The sequence below is a fragment of the Xiphophorus maculatus genome, chromosome 16 (genome assembly GCF_002775205.1).
Source record: "Xiphophorus maculatus strain JP 163 A chromosome 16, X_maculatus-5.0-male, whole genome shotgun sequence".
In the NCBI taxonomy this organism is placed as follows: Eukaryota; Metazoa; Chordata; class Actinopteri; order Cyprinodontiformes; family Poeciliidae; genus Xiphophorus; species Xiphophorus maculatus.
The window spans coordinates 25,653,283-25,676,646 of record NC_036458.1 but is presented as its reverse complement, the minus strand read 5'-3'; the positions used below and the strand labels follow the sequence as shown (position 1 = coordinate 25,676,646).

At 40.4% G+C, this 23,364-nt stretch overlaps 1 protein-coding gene across 1 annotated transcript in view; it reads right to left on the bottom strand.

Moving 5' to 3' along the window:
• LOC102222653 (transient receptor potential cation channel subfamily M member 4-like) overlaps positions 1-23,103 on the bottom strand; it is a 61,389-nt gene extending 38,286 nt beyond the window's left edge. The window contains exons 1-9 of the mRNA XM_023349510.1: positions 22,995-23,103; positions 13,811-13,872; positions 12,353-12,530; positions 11,516-11,696; positions 9,422-9,591; positions 9,127-9,304; positions 7,660-7,724; positions 5,299-5,526; positions 2,478-2,580 (exon numbers count right to left, since the gene is read on the bottom strand). Of these exons, the coding sequence (XP_023205278.1) occupies positions 2,478-2,580; positions 5,299-5,526; positions 7,660-7,724; positions 9,127-9,304; positions 9,422-9,591; positions 11,516-11,696; positions 12,353-12,530; positions 13,811-13,872; positions 22,995-23,066 (1,237 nt within the window). The 5' untranslated portion in view covers positions 23,067-23,103. The remainder of the gene's footprint in view (positions 1-2,477; positions 2,581-5,298; positions 5,527-7,659; positions 7,725-9,126; positions 9,305-9,421; positions 9,592-11,515; positions 11,697-12,352; positions 12,531-13,810; positions 13,873-22,994) is intronic.
• Positions 23,104-23,364: the final 261 nt, after the last annotated feature.

The window sequence follows — 23,364 nt, the reverse complement described above, 5'->3', positions numbered from 1 at the left end:
CCAACAGGTTTTCTTCCAGAATGGTCCTGTATTTGGCTCCATCCATCTTCCCATCAATTTTAACCATCTTCCCTGTCCCTGTTGACAACTTTGTCACGTGGTGTGAGCTGAACCACCTGCAGCTCAATGTGACAAAGACCAAGGAAGTGGTGGTGGATCTGAGGAGGAGGATCAGGACACTGGTGACCGCTGTTACCATCCAGGGGGTCAGGGTGGACATTGTGGAGAACTATAAATATCTGGGTGTCCACATTGATAAAAAACTGGACTGGGTCAAGAACACTGACGCTGTGTACAGGAAGGGCCAAACTATCCTCTACTTTCTGAGGCGGCTGAGGTCATTCAACATCTCCCGGACTTTGCTCGAGATGTTTTATGACTCAGTGGTCGCCAGTGCCATCCCGTATGCTGTGGTGTGCTGGGGCAGCAGGCTGAAGGTGGAGGACACCAATAGACTGAACAAACTGATCCGGAAGGTCAGTAACATCATTGGAGTGGAGCTGGACCATGACAGTGATGTTAGAAAGAAGGATCCTGTCCAAGATGCAGGTCATCTTGGACAACAAGTCTCATCCAATCCATGACATGCTGCCCAGATACAGGAACACCTTCAGCCAGAGACTCATTTTGCCAAAGTGCACCACAGGGCACCATAGAAAGTAATTTCTGCCTGTTGCCATCAGCCTTTACAATGCCCAAGTCTGTGCTAATTGATTCATTTATATTGCTCATTTATAGGTTATTTATTGGTTAATATATTGCATGTTAATATATTCTATTCAATTCTATTCTATCTCTCTCTCTCTCTCTCTCTCTCTCTCTCTATATATATATATATATATATATATATATATATATATATATATAGAATAGAATAGAAGAATAGAAATACTTTATTCATCCCAGCAGGGAAATTACTTCGCAGTTACAGCATAGAGACGAGACAAGAGACAAGACACAATAACAAGGTCCGGGTGTTGAGTCTGGAGTTTGGCTGTGTCAGAGCTGATGACGTCACAGGCCACCGCTACATCAGCTGATGGGGGAATGTAAACAGCGATCAAAATGGCGGACGTAAACTCCCTCGGTAAATAACACGGCCGCATTCCCACAGCCAGAAGTTCAATGTCCGGGCTACAAATCTGTTCCTTCACGTTAACATGACCGGGATTACACCACCTCTCACTCACATAAGTGCAATCCCGTCGCCCCTCTTCTTCCGACTCTTGGAAAAGTCCCTGTCCCCGCGCACCAAGGAAAATCCAGGAACCTCCATGCTGTAGTCCGGAATAAGCGAGTGCAGCCAGGTTGCCGTGAAGCAGAAGATACTGCACTCCCAGTACTCCTTCTGCGCCATCTCCTCTTCTACCTCCGTTTAACTCCAGACCCGCAGCCCAGTCGTCTCCTCCGTAACTCCTCCGGGACCACAGGCCCGTCTCCGGGCAGCAGCAGAGGCCCACACAGCGCAATCAGCCGTTCACGCGAGCAAACAATGCCGCTACTCCGTTCGGCGAGGTTCTCAGCAGCCAAGAGTAGAAAAAGTAGCAGAAGAACGCGGAGAACATTGACAGAACCACATCCAGCCATTGTGGAAAGCCCAACTGATGATCCATGGGTTCTTCAAGCACGGATCATTAATCGGTTGCAGCAAATATACACAGACAAACACACACGACGGGAGCTGCATCTGCAGGCAGCCAGCTGCGCCGGCGCCATCTTGACATGTATATATATATTGTATATACTGTATATATATATATATATAAAATATTGCACGCCCTACTTTGCAGTTTTTTATTTGTAAAAAAAAGTTTCAACTATCCAATAAATTTCCTTCCACCTCAAGATTGTGTCCCACGTTTTGTTGATTCTTCACAAAATAATAAAAATTTTAGATCTTTATGTTTGAGCCTGAAAAGTGGCAAAAGGTTGAAAAGTTCAGCCCCCTTGAACTTTTCAACCTTTTGCTGAGATGACCTTTTCGCAAGGCACTGTATATATATATATGTTCATGGGTCTTTGCATATATAATTTATGTATCTAAAATTATATTGTTTGATAAATATGGAATATATCAAACATGTATATTTTATACTTATATATTTTACCAATACATTTTCACATTTAAATTGTAATAAATTATAGTGAATGTTCATAAATAAGAAATTTATGAAAATTCACATTTCAGGATATATCACATTGACATTATGTACTTATGTTCAATATGCTGCAGTATGTATAAAGTGGTACTCATTTGTATATTTTGCTGTATATAAATATATTACATGGATATATAATATTTTATAATACATGTATCTTCAATATATAATTCAATGTATCTACCACATATATTACAAATTTAAGGGGGAAATAATATATTAGAATTTATTACAATAGATTTCCAAATATATTTTGTTTTTATAAGGGATGATATTGTAATTGATAAACAGTCCCCTGAATAATTCCCCATCACTTACCTCTCACCAGGGCTTTGAGGAGAATTGTGTCGAAGTCATCAGAACCCTCCTGCTCTCCATGAAAAACAGTAATGAGATCTCTCCTTTGATAAATACTCATAGCCTGGACAAACAAAGGTAAACAATCATTGTTTGAAACAACTTTATCATTAATGCTTGATACATTCAGCTAACCCAATAGGCACACCATAAATCCATCCATCCATCCATTTTCTTCCTCTTATCAGGAATCGGGTTGCGGGGGTAGCAGTTTAACAAGGGAGGCCCAGACTTCCTGCCCCCCAGCCACTTGTTCCAGCTCTTCCGGGGAAATCCCAAGGCATTCCCAGGCCAGCCGGGAAACATAGTCTTCCCTGGGGCCTCCTCCCGGTGGGACGTGCCCGGAACACCTCACCAGGGAGGCGTCCAGGAGGCATCCTGACCAGATGGTCGAGCCACCTCAACTGGCTCCTCTCGATGTGAAGGAGCAGCGGCTCTACTCTGAGTCCCTCCCAGATGACCGAGCTTCTCACCCTATCTCTAAGGAAGAGCCCAGACACCCTATGGAGAAAACCCATTTCCGCCGCTTGTATCCGTGATCTCGTTCTTTCGGTCATGACCCAAAGCTTATGACCATAGACGAGAGTGGGAACATACTTCGACCGGTAAATCGAGAGCTTCGCTTTTTGGCTCGGCTCTCTCTTCTCCATGATGGACCAGTACAGCGCCTGCTTCACTGCAGATGCTGCGCCATTCCGCATGTCGATCTCCCGCTCCCTTCTTCTCTCATTCGTGAACAAGATCCTAAGATATGGACAAGGCATTCTACCCTATTCCGGCTCAAGACCATGGCCTCGGATTTGGAGGGACTGATCCCCACCCTGGCCGCTTCACACTCAGCTGTGAACCGCTCCAGCGAGAGCTGCAGATTTTGACCTGATGAAGCCAACAGGACCACATTATTCGCAAAAAGTAGAGATGTGATCCTAAGGCAACCAAAATGGATTCCCTCAACACCTTGGCTGCACCTAGAAATTCTGTCCATGAAAGTAATGAACAGAATCTTTGACAGAGAAGCTAACAAACACTGAAGAGAAGAAGAGCTACCTTCGATACAGTTGTAGCCAAGCATGTTTTAATTACACAATACAATTTTAGCAAGTTGCTCAAAGTCTAAACTGGTATTGTTGTGCATTTAATGTGTAAAGTTTACCTTCGAGCAAACGGCCCCCAAAGAAATCTCAGCGTCCCCCTTTTGTGAAAATTTCCACCAGCGCCCCCTGCTGTCCTCTGAACGCCCCACGGGGGGCGGTACCGCCCCTGTTGAAAAACGCTAACCTAGTGTGTTGTAACAGGGGTTCTTTTTTTTGTTTTGTCAGAAGTACCACTCATTCTTGTATATATTTTCAGATGTTGTTAAACTGTCACAGCAAACCATCCTGTGGGTGTTGGTTCAGGCCCCAGAGTCTGACAGTGGGTGCACAACTACACATGTGCTCAATGCACCAATGGTGCATTAATTTTAACAAAAATGTTGCTAATGTATTTATAGCTTTGAGGTGCAAGAACAATCTGTATAACAGAAAATTTCTGAAGATATTTAAAAGGGTCATGCCAAAACTTGCCCGTCGGTTGGAACTTAGCATTCTGATGCTAAAATTAGCATCAGTGATAAGCTGAATGGGGCTGCACAGTGGCACAGTTGGTAGCACTGTTGCCTTGCAGCAAGAAGGCCCTGGGTTCGATTCCCAGCCTGGGGTCTTTCTGAATGGAGTTTGCCACCTGTGCATTCATGTGTTCTCTCCTGGTACTCTGGCTTCCTCCCGCAGTCCAAAAACATGACAGTTAAGTTAATTGGTTTCTAGGTGTGAGTGTATATGTGTGTTTGATTGCTTGTCCTGTCTGTCTTTGTGTTGCCCTGCAACAGAGTGGCAATCTGTTCAGGGTAACCCTACCTCTCGCCCGGAGCGTTAGCTGGAGGTAGGCACCACCACCCCTCCTGACCCCACTAGGGACAAGGGTGTTAGAAAATGGATGGATGGATGGATGGATAAGCTGAGCTGATGTGTACTAAATGGCATGTGGAATATATATAAGGAAAAGACAAAATATGTTTTACTTATTTTAAATTACGTCAGTTTTGGTCACAGCACAAATTATATTCTCTTGACCTCAGAAAATTGACTTATGACTGTTCTGGTTTTGCTATATATATAGTAACTTTGTGTATATCTTTTGTATTCTGTCTCTGTTCTGTCTTCTCCAACCGAAGACAGTCGTGGCAGATGGACACTTGTCCTGAGCCAGGTTCTGGCTCTGCTGGAGTTTGCAGGATTGCTGTAAAGTTAACACAATGTGAGCAATTTTCCATTACTGCCACGTGTTACGTTCAGGAGGAGTGAATGCTGTCAATGACTCGATCTAGTCTGCTGTGTTTCCTATTTAAACTACTTTGAATAATTGAGGGAGCTTACTGTACTGTTTGATAGCAAGCATAGATTGAAATACTTTTGTTTGTAAAGTGCCTTGAGACTTTTGTTGTGAATTGGTGCTATATAAATAGAATTGAATTCAGCTACACAAAGGAAATTGGGAGAAACCGAAATGGCTAACAGTCTCTCATGACAAAAATAAATAGAAATGCCAAAGCAAATAGAAATTAGTTAAGCGGCTTTGTTCAAGTTTTTTATGGACTTGTGACAACATATATCTTTCACTCCTAAATGAGTCATAGTTTCTTATCCTCCCTTGTCCTGTTTGCCTCACCTGTAATTAACAATTGCATTTGTGACAACACCCATGCTTTCTAAGGAAACACAACATGGACTATCTAGGAACTTACAGTATTGACCAGTTTTTCCAACTCGTCCTCAGCTGGGAAGTGTTTCCGGGCCTTCTCACAAACCCAGTCACAGAACTCTGCGCTGACACTCTTGCCAGCCTCCCCATTTGCTGCTGGAGGGGTAGGGCTGAAGACCATTGCTGATAAGTCAGTGATGAAATCTGCTGCCTTACCAGAACCAGCAAGAACCAACCAGGGCGTTGCTTTTTTGAGGGATGTGTCTATTCTCTGAGCCAGTTAATGAAAAAACACACATCAAATTACTACAACAAGGTACTGCAAACTGAGGAGTGTGACAAAGAACAAGCAGGACTAGAATGATCAAAGTATTGTCAAACATTTTCAGTAAAAGTGTTCTAATCCCCAAAACAATATTTGACAGGAGACATTATAATACTTTGAAGAATAAAGCTTGACCCTTACCCAGGCTCTCTTGTGGGGGCCTATGATGAGCTAGATTATTATCAACTAATGTTTTAACAGTGCATCTAGCTGTCTAGACAAGTGTTTTGTAACACTTGTCTTCTGACAAGTGTTACAAAATGAGAGAAGATTTTAACAATATTTCTGGGAAATCTAAAAATCCCTAATACTTTGTTTTAGGGAATTTTAATCAATCCTTCTACGTGTTAATTAAAAGAATCAATCCTTCTTTCAAAGACTGTTATTGTTGCTGACTAGTCTAGTCCAGGTTTACTGGTCCAAATATTGTTTTTTATGCTTGCGTATTTTAGAGGTAAATTAGAAATGAAAATTTTATGTTTTCCCATAATACAGGTCTCATAAATGTTTTAAAAATTCCTGTTCAGACTAAAGATATTGAGTTTTGGACTGGTACATGGACTACCTGAAATGTAGTTCTCCAATCCAATTAATATAACTTATGTGGAGTTTCTAAAATAGTCATGGACTGGTGTAGCTGGATCAAGTTTCAAAGGCATTTTGTCAATGCAGACTCCCATGTTCTTTCACTTTTTTAAGGACAGGTGGGACGAAAACAATATTCATCTGAAAGTAGAATAACGACATTTTCTTCCCATCAGTTTTTAGTGCCATTTCCAGTACCCTGGGTTTGCAGCCATTGTATACCCAGTCCTTTATGTACTTTCTATTCCTAGCATCCATAGGACACAGACTTTCTTGTGTAGTTTTTGTCTCTGGTGACCTCTTTCGTTGCTGATAGATGCAGTATGGCCTGAAGTGTCAATGCTGAGAAATGCAATGTGCTGAGAAAGATGGCTGTGTATGGACAATCCCCCCTGGGTCAAACATATTGGACTTTGTGCAAATATTTCCTAGCACAAAGTTTGTCCTTCCTGCGTTTTTAGTCCAGATCAAAAGTAAAAGAACATGTCTTGATGATTTATTCCATTGTTATTGCTGTACCTTTCTTTGGAGTCTGAACGAACTTGCCTTAAGGTTTTTTTTTTCTCTGAAGAGTTTTTGTGGCGCTAGTGACTCGTATTTTTTGTGACAGTAGGCAGACAGGAAAGAGGGCGAGGAGGGGGGAGGGAAGACATGCGGCAATGGTCACCGGGACTCGAACCTGCGACGTCCGCGTCGAGGACCAAGTTCTCCAAACGTGGGGCGTGCTAACCCCCTGCGCCACCACAGCACGCCCCGAACTTGCCATAAGTTATTATAGAGGTGTGTCGATCGATCGGCCGATTGCCGTGTAAAAGTGTATGATCTGATTTATTTGACTTATGTATAATTTATGGTACTGAGAACCTTACTGCTAAATATTATTTTACTGATTGCAGGTTTTTCAGCTGTTTTTTTGACTGAATAGTTGCTGTATTTTGCCTGCAAGTATTTTGCATGTTCTATGTCTAAATTAGGTGAATTTATTGCCAGATAATTTTTCCATTTTGCCTGATCACATGGCAGTATTTATATCTAAAGCGAAAAATTAACAGCCAATCCTGGTGATCGACAATGATCAGCCCTCATGGGTGATTGGTATCGGAATCGGCAGCAAAAAACCTGATCAGAGCATCTCTAGTTATTAAATATAATAAAACCAGCATTAGTTTTATCACCAAAACTAAATACTTTTGATTTTTAGCAGTTGGAACTCTTTTCCGCTTTCATTCATTCTCACAAAAGTTGAGATCTACTCAATTTATTTAAAATCTATTACAATTCCATATTTGGCAAAATATGAAATACCTTTACTTAGCTCTAAAACTGTACACCTCATAATACCATCTAGATGGGTAAAACTCACAGGACAGTGGAAGGTTCTGGTAACTTAGGTTTTTGACAAAAATGTTCCAGGTCACATATTTGAAAAAACAAACCTTTAGAAACAATCATTTGCAGTATGTAATGCAGTGCTGAATTCATGAGTTTCCTCACCTCCAACATTCTGGTTTCTCCTGAGATAAGCATGCAAATGACAGGAATTTCAATACTGCCACTACCTGTTGTTGGGTGAAGAAAACATAAATATAAAGCTGCATGAAACAGAAAATATTTATTTTTTACGCAGCAAAAAGCTTAACTATCCAGGGAACTGACTCCTTAAGACATTTCATTGTATCTTAGGTGTAATCCTCAGCAACAGATACAATAAGTCCTATAGACCTAGTTGAAAAAACTTCAGGAATCAAACTGATTTGTTAGAAAGGATGTTTTCTTTAGTTAAAATCAGAAAAGGTTGGAGGCAATGTCAATAACTAAAACTTGTTTATGTTTCCCTCTTCAAATACATAACAAAGATGGCAAAAGATGATAATCTGTTAAAGATCAAACTTGTCAAGCAATAATATTTTTATGAAGGGGTATTTGGTCAATGACATTTTGGTGACATATAAGTTATATTAGAAAGATTGGCATAAACAGCCAATCTTTGTTGCATAATGCATCATGCAACAACCGGGTGGATTGTCTGTTTCTCTTTCTTGGATCACTTTTCATAGATTTTGTAGACCTCAGAATCCAGCAACAGCCATTGGAAAGATATCTCATGTCTGATTTATTTCCTAATTACTGTCTCACACAGGAAAAACATAGGCATGATGTGCTAACATGCTGGTAGGGAAGCTTAACCTCCTGAGACCCTGCATCCTCATATGAGGACATTACATTTTTGTAAACACAGATGTAAATAATAACATTGATTGAATGGTCTTATCGTCACACAGATAGACCCAATGTCCTCGTCTGAGGACATTGGGTTTTGAGAAAACCACTTATTGTAGAAAGCTGAAATTTCATTTTTAGGCCAATTGGGTCCTTATGATCCCAAATGACAAGGAGAAATGTATATGCAAAAACAGACCCATTGTCCTCATATGAGGGCATTGGTTTTGACATAGTTCAAGAGCACATAGAAAGCTAAAATTTAATTTCAACTAAAATTAGGTCATACTAATCCCAAATAGTAAGGAGACATAAAAAATGCACATCAAACAAAAGCCCGGGTCTCAGGAGGTTAAAGCAAAGTAGCCCACAGGGTCACTTGACCTTTGAAGCTGTGGTGTCATTGTGCTGAGGATAATTAGAACACAAAAATAAGTTCCCAATTTGATTGACTGGTACATGGACTACCTGAAATGTAGTTCTCCAAATTCCTGCACAGTCAATGTTAACATGTCTAAGCAGTATGTCTATGATTTAAATCAACAACGTAAGAATCAGAAATGAGAACAATGAGGTATGAATAGTGTGCATGCTTCTTCGCTGCTTACATGATCATTTGGTTAGCTGATGGTTTTTATACCATAATGTCAATTCCACAGAATTTCATGACATGTACTAAATGAAGTATGTCAACCTCTTTTATTTGAAAAACTTTATTAAAGACACAAAAGTCCATCTCACCCCAGATGCCTGTGCGCTGATGGGAAATGTAGTCCTCCAGATTAAGTTGAAAGACTGTCTCTCCACCTCGCTGGCCAATACTCCCATTGTCCACCAAGAGGAATGCTTGGCAGGTGTTGTCCAAACAGTATGTATCATTTGCTGTGTTCTGGACATGGTAACGAGCTGGGAAACTTCCCTTCAGACCAGCAACACAAGAATCCAGTGGTTACCAAAGCCATTGTTTTCATGCTGCGTTTAATAACATTTGACACTTCACACTCTGCAAAGGAACAAAACACAATAGATTCAGTACCTGGGCATTGACAAGCTGCTGTCTGTTGTGTACCAGACCCCAAGATGTCACGCCAATCACAGTGACTTTTTTCTGGGACACAGTTGAAGCTGCAGCCCCATGGTCTTTCACAGCCTCTCCTACACACCGGGAAACACCCTCTTTCAGCCCCCCTGTCAAAATCCATGCCCCTGGACAAATACAGTTAGTTACAAGGAAGTATGGCTTGACTATAAACATGTAGGAAATATCAAACAAATGTAATCAGTTAAAGGCATTAAAATACGGCATGAGGGAAGCATCATTCAAAAATGTAAATGTTTTTCTGACTGTTGTCTGATAGAATAACATGAGGAAGAAAATTTAAATTTTGGTGATGTCGTTTAGATTTTTCAGGGATGTACACAAATATAATTGTACCTAAGGTTATTCACCCCGATTAGAAATTAAGTTTGGTGGCAAAAATTAAACATTGCAGCTCTTTGCACTGAAAAAAATCAAGCAAGAACAAATATAGCTCAATATGATTAATATTGAAAGTGTTTTCTCCAAGTAAAACACAAAATGTTAGTTTTAAGAACTACTACAATCTCACAATTGTTAAACCCTTTCATGACAAACATTATTACTTTTTAGAGCGCCCTATTGCTATTATAACCTGCTACAAATTGAATTAATAGTTAGCAACCAGGTTCAAGTAGGTATGAGGGGGCTGTTTTTGTATTTATTTCTGTAGCAAAATGTGATTAAATCAGAGATGGCAGTCGGATAGCTTGTTCAAAATGTCGCATAGCAACAGCCTTCTGGGTGTATATAGAAAATGGATGGATGGACAATAAAATGTGGCAACAATATTTTACATAGAACGTTTATATTTTTGTTCAGTATATTTTGTCATTTGTCTAAAGCATTGCATGAATGCAAGTTATGCCAAATACAAAGTTTTAATTTCTTTGCACTGCAAGGGTATCTATGTATTTATTCTGTTTCAACTGATGTCACCAAGGAGAGAGAGTGATGTGCAGATTGGGACTGTTGTAAACTAGACAGATTGATAAGTCTTCAAAAGCAAATTTTACTCCAATAGCTACAATTTGTGCTGATCTTGGGCATTTCAATAATTATGTGTGAAGGAGACATTTCCCCTTTAACTTTGAAAAATATTTTGTTTGGACCCCCCCAGAAAAATATTATGTCCCCCGGCAAAGTTTCCATTGCTTTGTGAAAGAATGTATTCCACTTGATTGATAGAATACTCATATTGCTAAAACACCACTCCAGGTTTTCCTGGTACTTTAAAACAGTTTGCATGACCCGTGCATAAATAACCCTGCCTGGTAGGTTTAGGGTGTGTGTGTGTGTTCACTGCTAACAAGCAAACATAACTTGTGTCATTAGGTGTTAGAAAGTTCTGGCTTAACTGTGCTACTGCTAGGGATTCAGCTGAAGTACAACAATAGAGATGATTGAACTGTACATGTGTGTAAAGAGTCTTTGCTGGAAGAAAGTAGAAAGGAGGTGGATGTTATTATTTTTCAAAATAAAATACTCCACAAACTGCAATTAAAATGAGAATGTTAACAGACCAGTAAAGTTGCCACAAGCCACACAGGAGAGTGAAAAAAGTTGCATTGTTTGTGAGCCACATGTTAACCTATCCTTCACCAGATAATCTACCCTCCCCATGCCAAATGTGTTAACTTTTGACTTAAAGATGGATTTAAGCTGATGGCATAATTTGAATAATTTTAGTTTCAGTTGTCCCTGTTGTCCAGTAGACTTGCACTCTAGAAAAAGAATCCACTGATATCCTGGATTCATTCAAACTAATTTATACTGCAGGTATAACGTGGCACTGGTTTGCTTAGTGTCCATCACTATTTACACTCTTGTTCAAAATGCAAATTTAAAAAGCGTTGTTAAAGGATCCAACATCCATTAAATCCCAACATTTAGGCTGACTCGTCTGGTCCTAGAATAATACATTAAGCATGACATAACTGCCAGTCCTCCTCTGACCAGTCAACACAATTTTGAATAAAAAATAAATGTATTATTAATCAAAGTTTCCATGTTAAACATAAGCTGGATCCATGCAGCGTGATGCCTTCTTACCTGTACTCTGTGCAGCCCTAACCAGCCCTTTTCTTAGGATATCTCTCACCCACGGCTTAATCTTCTCATGTCCCTCACCTCCCACCACTGATACCACGAGGTTGGGGGAGGGTAAGCCCCAATGTTCTGTCATCAGAGTGTAGATGACCTGTGGAGGTGTGTCACATGATAGCCGCAGAAACTGAAAAAAACAGAATAGTTTTAACCCACTATTGGATGAAGTAAATCTCTCATGTAAAAAAAAATAATAGGGAAACAAACTTCAACCCAGGACTAATTCTGAGAATGAGTTCTAATTGTCTGTGATGGATTGGCGACCTGTCCAGGGTGACCCTACCTCTCGCCCATTGACCACTGGAGATAGACACCAGCACCCTTTGCGACCCCACTAGAGATAAGTGTGTATGATAATGGATGGATGGAGTTCTAGTAGTTTGCTGCTCTAGAGAGCAAACTCACAGATGTGAATTAAACATTGAAAAACATAATCAATTAAACAACTTTTGCTTCCCAACATTGTGGAAAGTTTAAAATAGTGAGTCATATGGCACAGGCATCTGGGTAGGATTTTAGAAAATTTCTGTCTTGTTTATCAGCATATAAAAAACATAATTTTTTATATAGGTGGTTTGAAATGTATATTTTGTATAGAAAATGAATGCTGCTCTGCCATTATTTGATAGATCTGACAATACGCACTAGGCTGAGTCACTTAATATTATCTAGGAGCAGAAAAAGAGCTTTAATCTCTGCCTGTGCCAATTGGACAAAGTGACATTAGCCCACCCAGTCTGTGTGTATGAATATTTGTGCGTATACTGAGACAAAACTACACACATGGCTTTGTCTGCGTCCAGCTCCAGCAAACTCCAACTCTCCAAAAGCATCTGTGGGATATTCAGACGAGTGCTGCTGGCTGTCCCACTGGGTAACAATTGCTGCTCCGAAGTAGTCTCCTGTTGCCACGGAGTCATGCAATTCTTGCACCCCACCACACTGACAGAGCCCACTGTTACTGTCACATAGAAAAAATATAAATCTGTTATTCTGTGGCTGATACAGCCTCCCATCATGAAGAGCACAGAGTTAATAATAAACCTTAGATCAGGCATGATCTAAACATGTTTATTTATGGATAAACTGTCCACTGAACAGTATATGGAAAGTGATGTGAAAAATATAAAACGATAAAAGATTTTTGGCATAAACAGAAAAACTGATGTTTAAAAAAGTAAATGATGTAATTCATATTTAAAAGTTGTGACACGATGTTGTACCAACAGTCATTCCATGTCACGTGAAGTGTGACGTGAAATAGAAATAATGCAATGCCTCAGAACATTTATATAAGTAAACATCTAGTGTCTGTACATTAATGTACATCATTCCTCCGTGAACCATCTGTAGAACCCGCTTTCACTGCAGTTAGAGTTGAAAGTATTTTAACATGTACAGACTGAGGATTTTGCATTAATCTTTGCAAGATAGGTTAAAGTCAGTCAGACTGGATCAAGGATGCCTGTGAACAATTGTCACAGATTCTCAGTTGGATTCTCAATTCCAGTACACTGATTTAAATGACAGCATTTACTCTTCTGCATGCATTCATGTCTTTCAGAAGCCTATTAATCATAAATTAACTTAGTTCAGGTGTGTGACATCAGGGAAGCACTTCAAAGAAGGAAGAAAGTTCATGTTTATTACATACCAAGCAGTGTGCTCTGAGGACCAGGAATACTAAACAATTTCATTCCATACATCAAGCACCAATGGTTTGTCTATTGTATGTTGTTGTTACTGTTATTTTGTAAGCCAAACATAGAAAAATAAGGGGGCACCTACTGTAAAAGATAAAGGCCAATTTGCTGATGAAAATGATAACAATTTGGAAATATATATCAAGTTTTGGAACTCATCGGCAGAGATTTTTTTAACCTGTCAGAACACATGTGGATTTGGATTATAGAATTTACAAGCAAATTAGAAATTCTTTACCATACCTATGGGGACTTTGAAATCAAGTAGAATAAAAGTGCTTTTTTGATTAGCTTGCATAGTAAATATTGTGAAATACAAATTTGGTTGAGAAGATCAGATAAACCATAAAAGAATAAACTTTTACAGCTTACCTAATAATAATAATAATAAATGATTCAATTAACTTTTGATGGATTTTTTTTCACTTTTCTTTACAGAAGTATTCTGACATGATTGCTATGAATGACACTCAAACACTCTAAACCAAAAACTCTATAGTGAAACATAAATTAAAATAAAAAACTAAAAGAAAATTACCTCAAAGTGTTTTCAACAAAAGTTGTGCACACTCTTTTCTTGATGGTCTTGGGAATCCAGCTCTATGAACATAAAGACAATGATTATTGTAAAAGAAAGATTTCTATGATACAGCTAATTAGTCTTTATTGTTGAGCTCAGTGTTTCTAAGTATAGAATAATAACACAGAACCCTGAGATACATTTTAAAAAGTAGAGCCATTTTAAAGAATGAAGTAAACCAAAATGATGTCCAAATTGGTGCAATGTTACAGTTAGGAATGCATTTCAATTGCTGGTTTTCTCAATTATCCTCATGGTAGACAGAAGTCGTTTTGTCCAATGGTACTGGAGTCAGACCAAAGTGTGGACAGGAGCTTGGGATCCTTATAAAGTGCATATTTAATGAATAACAGTTGTGAGCTGTGAGGGCAAGGAGGGCCTTCTCTGCTAGCCCTAGAAAATTGAAAAAACAACAAAAAAAAACAACTGTAAAATGTTATAATCATATTTAATTTTATCTATATGTAGCCGGGGCATTTTGTCCCCGGAAGTATACCCATATGCGAAAGATGCTGTGACAGAGCGCAGCTGACTCGTTACGGAGGCAGGTAACTGGCACTCAGATTTGAAAGTCCGTTAAAAGTGCCAATTTGCATTAAAGTGTCATATAAAAAAATAAGGCAAAGTTGGCAGTTTTAAGGGGCTTTTAATGCAATTTTTAAAACAACTTTGCATTAAAAGTGCTAACAGTCATTCATGACACATGACATGAAGTCTCATTTACCGAATGACACTTCATGACAACAGTCATAGACATTCATAACTCCTTCATGTTTATAACAGGTGTTATGTGGTGTTCATGACGCTGTTATGTCAGTCCTATCCACTCCCTGTCAAATAAAGTGTTACCAGTTTTGGATAGTTCTGTAGCTTTTTTTGTGTGTGTGTAATTCCTCATCTAGCACTGGGGAGAGGTGCAACAAACTGTTTTGTTGTTATCAAAAGTGATTTGCAGTTTTTCCCAACACTGGTCCTCAAGGCAAACTGACCAGCATGAGTGCAATTCAGCAAAACCCTGTTAATCAGCCATCAATTAAAATCATGTGTGCTGAATTAGGGAAATGCCTAAAACTTGCAGGGTAGTGTGCCTTGAGTACCAGTGTTAAAAAACACTGGATAATACGTTGGCATTTCAGTCATTAGAATTTGACCACAAAACAACATTGATTCAATGACATCTTTAGAACGTTACTTATTTGGCTAGAATTGGATGATTGTTTGATGCTTTATCCACCATCAGTCATCAACATTAACCGTAAATTCAACCTTTATGATCATAATTCAACATTGAATTAACATCTTTTGCAAACAAGCCAACAGCTAAGTGGCTGTGTGGTTGGGACATCCCACTCATGTAAATAGTGGGGGTGGACCGCTTCACTCCTTGTAGCAAGTTGTAGATGTTTTTGTGTCAATATATCACACAAAAATATATCACACACAAACAGTCAGTAATATTTTTTATGGACAAGTAAGAAAATGTACAGAAAGGAATCACTACCCTTTCTCCCGAACAGTGCTTAATTTCAAACGTGATTATTCCCCGCTCAGGAATAAAATGCTCTCACCCAGAGCTCCGATATCTGATCAATAGATGTTGATCTGTCAGACATCGGCATTTCATTCATTAAATTTCAACCACAAAACAACATTGATTCAATGATACCTTTTCAACATTGGTTACTCTGCTACAATCGGATGATTGTTTGATGGTTGATCCACCGTCAGTTGTCGACCTCAACAAAAAATCAACTATTCTGACTATAATTTAACTACAATGAACATAAAAAGCACTAAAAAATTCCCACACAAAGTACGCAGAAATACTAAAACAGAACATTCAGTCCTTTACAATTTTATGTTGTCTGAATTTTCAGGCTTTATGTTTATTTTGCGATCAGTGATCCCCTGAACACTCCTGGTGGTTGATTAGCTAATTTAAACACCTGCTCTACTGATAATCTGTCCTAAATGCCTTATTTTTGTAAAGTTACGGCATAGTAACTTACCAATTATATATGTATATTATATATATATATATATATATATATATATATATATATATATATATATATATATATATATATATATATATATATATATATATATATATTCGAACCCTGCCCTCTCAGGTGATATACCGATGCCTTATCTATTGAGGAAAGCCGTTGTGATAGATGTAGCAATACCAAGCGACTGCAACATCAGGAAAAAGGAGCACGAGAAACTAGAGAAATACCAGGGCCTCAGGGAGGAACTGGAGAGGACCTGGAAGGTGAAGACCACAGTGGTGCCTGTGGTCATCGGGGCCCTCGGGGCAGTCACCCCCAAACTGGACCAATGGCTACAACAGATCCCAGGAACAACATCAGACATCTCAGTCCAGAAATGTGCAGTCCTTGGCACAGCCAAGATACTGCGCAGAACCCTCAAGCTCCCAGGCCTCTGGTAGAGGACCTGAGCTCAGAGGATAAGAACCACCCGCGGTGGGTGAGAAGGGAATTTTTTATATATATATATATATATATATATATATATAGGTTTTTTTGGTTTTGTTTTTAATTAAAACTTTTTACTGACCTGTGAAATGTGATTTCTTTGGACCTTGTTATCTTGCAGTCATAGAGTTTACAATTAATAGCAAAACACTGTGTCCTTTTTCGAAATTCTTTGCTTGATTGTGTCATTTCCCCGACCACCAATATTCCGGGCTCAATGCAAAGCAATAGCGCATGTGGCGCACAGTAAGTCACATGATGTCCATTCAACTAACTCACTGAGCGAACTTGCCATTTAATTTTTACAAAGAGATTTTAAAAAGCAGTCGTCCACAGGCAGTTAAAGCTTTGAACAGAGTGTGCAGCTGCTGTTGAGTTGCTGTCCGCAAATAGATGCAGGAATATAAAGGAAAAATGTGTAAATGTTGGTTGGGACTGTCCCCATCAGGCCAGAGTTGGTGGGGACGTGTCTACACCAGTCCTTTGTGGTTATTAATGTTAAGCAATTTAATTGTGCAACTATCAACATAAGATGGCGATCTAAGTTAGTAAACTGTGCTACCGAGCTATGCTAGCGCTTCTGCATGCATAACATTCTGTGCATTTGTGAAGCTTGATCTGTGCATTTGTGAATTACGAGACTGTTTTAGCTCCATATTTTTATACTCCAACTTTGTCTTTATTGCAGGTTACGTTATCCTTTCTTTTTTATATATTTTATCTTTCCATGACTCTATGTGCTTTGATTGTTTCTCATTTTGCTGTTGTTGCACTGGAGTTTCCACCATTGTGAGATAATAAAAAATATTTCTATTATAGGATATTCCATTCTTCTAAAATGGCTAGATATCAATTCTCTAATTAAACAGTTATGAACTATTTATTGTACAGGACATAAAAATGAACAATAAACTTGAAGAAAACAAGAGTAGCATTTTACCCAGGGCTGTATGTGTGTATAGGTCTAAAACTTACAACTAATTATGTTTTGTCTAATTTACGTGATCATTCCAGTTATAATTCTTTATGTCTGAATGGTAAAAAAAAAAAAAAAGTGTGTATACATATAAAGTAATATGTCTGTTTTACATAATTTTTTCTGTGTTGCATCCTAGAAGTATTTTATTTAAATTATTTCAAAAAAATGTAAGTTATGGATAAAACACTCTAGTTATCTTTGTTCAGCCGTAGAATTTTTACAGTCTGAGCTGTGTGCTACATCACTGTTTGTTTTGTAGCAGAAGTAGTGTCATTTGGTCAGTTGTAATGTTCTAGTTCTGGAAGAAGAAACTTTGTATTGGTTTTACTGTGTGTCAGCGCCCGGCTGCTTCTGAGAAAACAATTCCAAATAAATACACACAGCGTGGGGCAAATAAAGTTGTCAAAGCAGAAGAACTCTTCTGTTTATTAGTATGCTTGTGTTATTGATCTACACATATGTGCTTTAAGCTACACTTGATTCATTTTACCCAGGGAACAGGAGAAGGGAACACATGGCTGACATGATGGTGATTGATAAGGAGAACCATCGACGTTAACAACTACTCCTGGATGGATCGCCTTCAGGAAGAAGCAGCTACAAAAACTGAGATGGCAGAGCTCCATAGAGAAGAATTGAGACCAACAAAAGAGTTTAGATTAACTTTAAATGAGTTTAATCTCGAGCCAAGGTGTTGAGGGGGTCCGATTTGGTGGCCTTAGGATCTCATCTCTGCTTTTCGCAGACGATGTGGTCCTTTTGGCTTCATCAGATCGTGATCTGCAGCTCTCGCTGGAGCGGTTCGCAGCCGAGTGTGAAGCGGCCGGGATGGGGATCAGTGCCTCCAAATCCGAGGCCATGGTCTTGAGCCGGAAAAGGGTAGAGTGCCTTCTCCGGGTCAGGGGGGGTGTCCTGCCCCAAGTGGAGGAGTTTAAGTATCTTGGGATCTTGTTCACGAATGGGGGAAGAAGGGAGCGGGAGATCGACAGGCGGATTGGCGCAGCGTCTGCTGTCAAGCGGGCCCTGTACCGGTCTGTCGTGGTGAAGAGAGAGCTGAGCCAAAAAGCGAAGCTCTCGATTTACCGGTCGATCTATGTTCCCACCCTCATCTATGGTCATGAGCTTTGGGTCATGACCGAAAAAACGAGATCGCGGATACAAGCGGCCGAAATGGGTTTTCTCCGTAGGGTGGCTGGGCTCTCCCTTAGAGATAGGGTGAGAAGCTCAGTCATCCGGGAGGGACTCAGAGTAGAGCCGCTGCTCCTTCACATCGAGAGGAGCCAGTTGAGGTGGCTCGGGCATCTGGTCAGGATGCCTCCTGGACGCCTCCCTGGTGAGGTGTTCCGGGCACGTCCCACCGGGAGGAGGCCCCGGGGAAGACCCAGGACACGCTGGAGGGACTATGTCTCTCGGCTGGCCTGGGAACGCCTCGGGATTCCCCCGGAGGAGCTAGAAGAAGTGGCTGGGGAGAGGGAAGTCTGGGCCTCCCTTCTGAAGCTGCTACCCCCGCGACCCGACCTCGGATAAGCGGAAGAAGATGGATGGATGGATGGATGGATGAATCTCGTTGGCCCTACGTTTTCTCTGGTTTTATGGGGTTCAAAATGGCGTGTTTGATAATTAAAACTTATCAATGTTGACATTGTCTAGCAAAATGGTTTTACGTAAGGCTACATGGCAACGGCATCAATATATCAATGAGCTACTCTAAGCTGTAGTTGGCAGAATGTTATCTGTTTTAGCCACATACATTTTCATGCTAAGCAGTGAACATTTTTCATTAACTTCTAAGTTACGTGAAACTTCTGTCATAATTATTTGAAGGCACTGAATCAGACTAGTACAGGCCCACAATTTCAGGTGAGAAAGACTCACCTGGTATAAATAAAATATTTTGCTATTGTAATTATACCTGAGAGAAATGAATTTACTCAAAGTATGTCATGAATGTATGTGTATGTATTCCATCTTAAGTAGGGGTGAACCGATTGCAGTTTTCTGTCCGACCGCCAATTACACCAATCTCTTACCTGCTGATTTTGATTTTGGCTGATGCCATTTTTTAATCTCTGATATGTTGCTAAATATAGCAAGAAAGTCACTCGTTTGCAAAAGTGGAGTCACTATTGTTAACTGCAAACATCCAGACATGACCTGATGGGCGAGTCTGTCAGTCAAACCTCTCTCACTGCACAGCAGAAGAATACATTCTTTTAAAACCTGTGCAGAGGTAGATAAGATCAGTGGATAAGATCAGCTTCAGATATATGTAAGTTTCGGCCGATCACTGATCCCCCAAAGTTAAGACGATCGGTGCAGATAAATTGGCTGACCAATAAATGTATCCTATATTATACATGAATATAGGATATAGGACCAAAATGGCGGTGCGTGGACAACGCGAGACTCAGCGTCTCTCCAGAATCTGCTCTTTAGTGGTTTTTTATCTATTCATGACTGGACTTTTTTTTCAGAATTGCTGCACTACAGCAGACACAAACTTCTGGACCTTTGGAGCTACAATTTTGACTCTATGATCGCCGATCTCCGACTCATCCCAGAGATCTCCAGAACACCGGAGGCTGCTCACTTCTCCCGGCCGGGTGGAAGGGTACGCAGGCCGCGACGAGAACGTAAACAAAGGCGGGGTAAGCGTGGAGGGGTGCGAGCTAGGCTAAAGCTAACACCACACCGGCTCCCTTTACCCAGCATTTTCCTCGCCAATGTCCGTTCTCTGGCTAATAAAATGGACGAGTGACGACTATCCATCACGAGTGACAGACGGATTATGGACTCAAATGTCATGTTTTTCACCGAAACATGGCTAAACAACAGCTGCCCGGACAATGCTATCCAGCTAAGTGGACATCACACACACCGAGCCGACAGGACAGCAGATGACTCCGGCAAGACCAGAGGCGAAGGTTTGTGCATTTATATTAACAAAGCTTGGTGCACAGACTCTGCTACTACCGAGAGTCACTGCTCACAGAATGTGGAGTTTTTAATGGTCAAATGCAGACCTTATTACCTCCCAAGGGAATTCACCTCGATCATCCTCACTGCCGTGTACACCCCCCCTCCCCCACCGGATGCTAATGCCAAGCTAGCCATGAAAGAACTCTATGCGGCTATTAGCAAACACCAAACCAAATACCCCGAGGCTGCTTTTATTGTTGCAGGTGATTTCAATCACTCCAACTTGAAGACAGTTCTTCCCAGATTCCACCAACATGTCTCCTGCTACACCAGAGGAGACAAGACCCTGGACCATGTCTACTCCAATCTGGCTGGAGCTTACAATGTGACACCCCTCCCCAACATCAGACAATCAGACAATCTCTCCCTGTTCCTCACACCTCGGTACTTACCACTCATCCAACGTGTGAAACCTACCGTGAGGACAGTAAAGGTGTGGCCAGAGGGCTCAGACGCTGTGCTCCAGGACCGGTTCAGGAATACAGATTGGACTATTTTCCACCATACAGACTTGGATCAGTACGCCTCATCTGTACTGAACCATATTTCCACCACCATAGAACGTGTCACCACCTGCAAACGCATTACCATGTACCCCAACCAGAAACCCTGGACGAACCGAGATGTTCGTCTCCTGCTGAAGGCCCACAACATCGCCTTCAGGTCAGGGGATGCACAGACTTACAGTGCAGCCAGGGCTGAGCTGAAGAAGGGAATCAAGAAGTCCAAACACCACTACAAAAGGAAGGTGGAGGATCATTTTTCTAACGCCAACCCCCGACGTATGTGGCAAGGCCTTCAGATTCTCAGACTACAAGAACCCCAATACCACCCCCGCTTCTACTGATGTCTCCTTCCTCAACGAACTTAACAACTTCTATGCTCGTTTTGAGAAAGGGAATACCACAACTGCAACCAAAGCAGCTACCACCCCAGGCCAACAGCCACTGACTTTGCTCCCCACTGACGTAGGAGCGGGTCTGAGCAGGATTAAATCCCACAAGGCTGCGGGTCCTGATGGCATACCTGGACGTGAAATTTGAAATAATCATATTTCTTCTTCTGTCAATGGGAGTTGGATTAAATCTGGCTCTTATGTCCTATAGGAGCATTAAGTTTCATTTCAACATGACATGTTGAAAATGAAAACAAAGATACCTCCAAAAATGTATGTTAAAGGATTTTCACCATTTTAAAATTTTAGTTTCTCATAGCAGGCAAAATAAGGATTCAACTGGATAACAGTAAAAGAATTGAATTCCAACATATCCTCACATTGTGCATGCGTGTCAGCTCTTGTACATAGTCATGTGACTTCGAAGAACTGGACAGGACAAACTGGTTCAATTATTGTGCTTATGAAAGGTTTTTCTTCCGCGCCATCGATACCTTTCCACGAATTTACTTTCACAGAAAACTCAGTTCTGTGAAAACTGAACTGACTACCTGAATGCAATCCACTGGGTAGGCATACAGCAGTAGACTGGTAGAACCAGTTTTCAATCACAGTAAACTTTTAATCATGTTTAAACAAAGTGAAACTATGAAGCAGTAATAAAAGATAACCATCATAGCATGTTAAGAAAAAAGTTTTGCAGGCCAGAACATGCATGTGTACCAAAGAAGCCTGAAAATAACATTACATATTGCCTCACATGAAACCACAGTCTTACCTTTACTTGAATTAGTTGTAAAATTTCTCATTCTGAACATTTTTCTCATTCATTGCTTCTCATATCTAAGGTCCTCTGCTATAGCAATAAAATTATTCCCTTTTCTTTTTCATGTTGCTTGCCTGCTTTTTATCCACTTAGTAGTATTCAGTCCTCAGGGGGTGAAAGTAAGCCAGTACAGTCAGGTGCTGCATACCACTAAAAGATTCTGCCGATACGCTGCAATAAGGCCGTCATTTAGAATGGCTGCACTTTGAGTCACAATACATCTGGCAGCAATAAACAGTTTAAAACATGAGTTAATCTGTTTATAAATAGCTTTTTTTTCTCATTCCGAAATGTTTCTGAACTGTCTGTGCTGTGTGCTGGAGCCACCCCCTCCAACCGCCATTTTCTCTACCGCGTGTATTCTTTTAAAAGACAGTGATTGCTGATGGTAGTGTACAGAGTATTGTACCAAGCTGATTATTTAACAGGCAGCCACCTGGAGCCAGCTGCCTAACTGAGATGCATTTCTTACCTAAGTTAGTTTTGAAAGCAGCAGTGTTCCATATCTGCTCTGCCCCTATAAACACACTGGTGTATATGCACCAACAACTCTAAAGAGCTGACAGATTAATGTTTGTGGATTTTACAAACATTTCTACGTTCTATGTTCCTACCAAAAACAAGTAGTCACCCAGTTTCCAGTGTTTTAGAATAATGGTAGACTTTAATTAAGTCCTTTCAGAGACTCTAAAGCAATAACAAAAATATTTTACATATCAATGCCCTTTGTTATATTTATATATTGAACTTATTTAACAAGCTTACCAACTACTTTGCACTATGTGTGAGGAAAAAAACTTGAGTGAGTTAACTTAAGTCGCTCTAACTTCCTTTCAGCCCAGAAACGTTTTTTCTACAGGTGTGTCCCTCTTCGGCCTGCCTGCAGCTGACTCAGAAGGAATGCGATGTTGTTTCCTCCTGACAGGCATAGAATGGGTGTTAAATGTTTCCTCATTCGCTCCTACCTGATCCTTTTCTTTCTTGTTCCCAGCCTTTCTTCCGCCTCCCTCCCTGTCTTTCTCCAGCTGCGCCACCATGCTGTACTGAGTCGGAATATCATCTGATGGTAAAGCTCCGGCTCGGCTCTGTTTGTCCAGCAGCTCCTCCCACAGCTTCTATCCGGTTCTGCCCACACAGACACCACAGCCCTCACCTCAGGAGGAAGACAGTGACAGAGGAAGCGTGAAAACTCTGGGTAAAACATATTGCTAGACATTCTGTACAAAAAACAAGTCATTACCTTTTCAGACATGGTTAACTAGGTTTTTCTCCAACTGAGCATTAACAAAACTGAAGTTATTATCTTTGGACCTAAAGAAGAACGATCTAGATTCT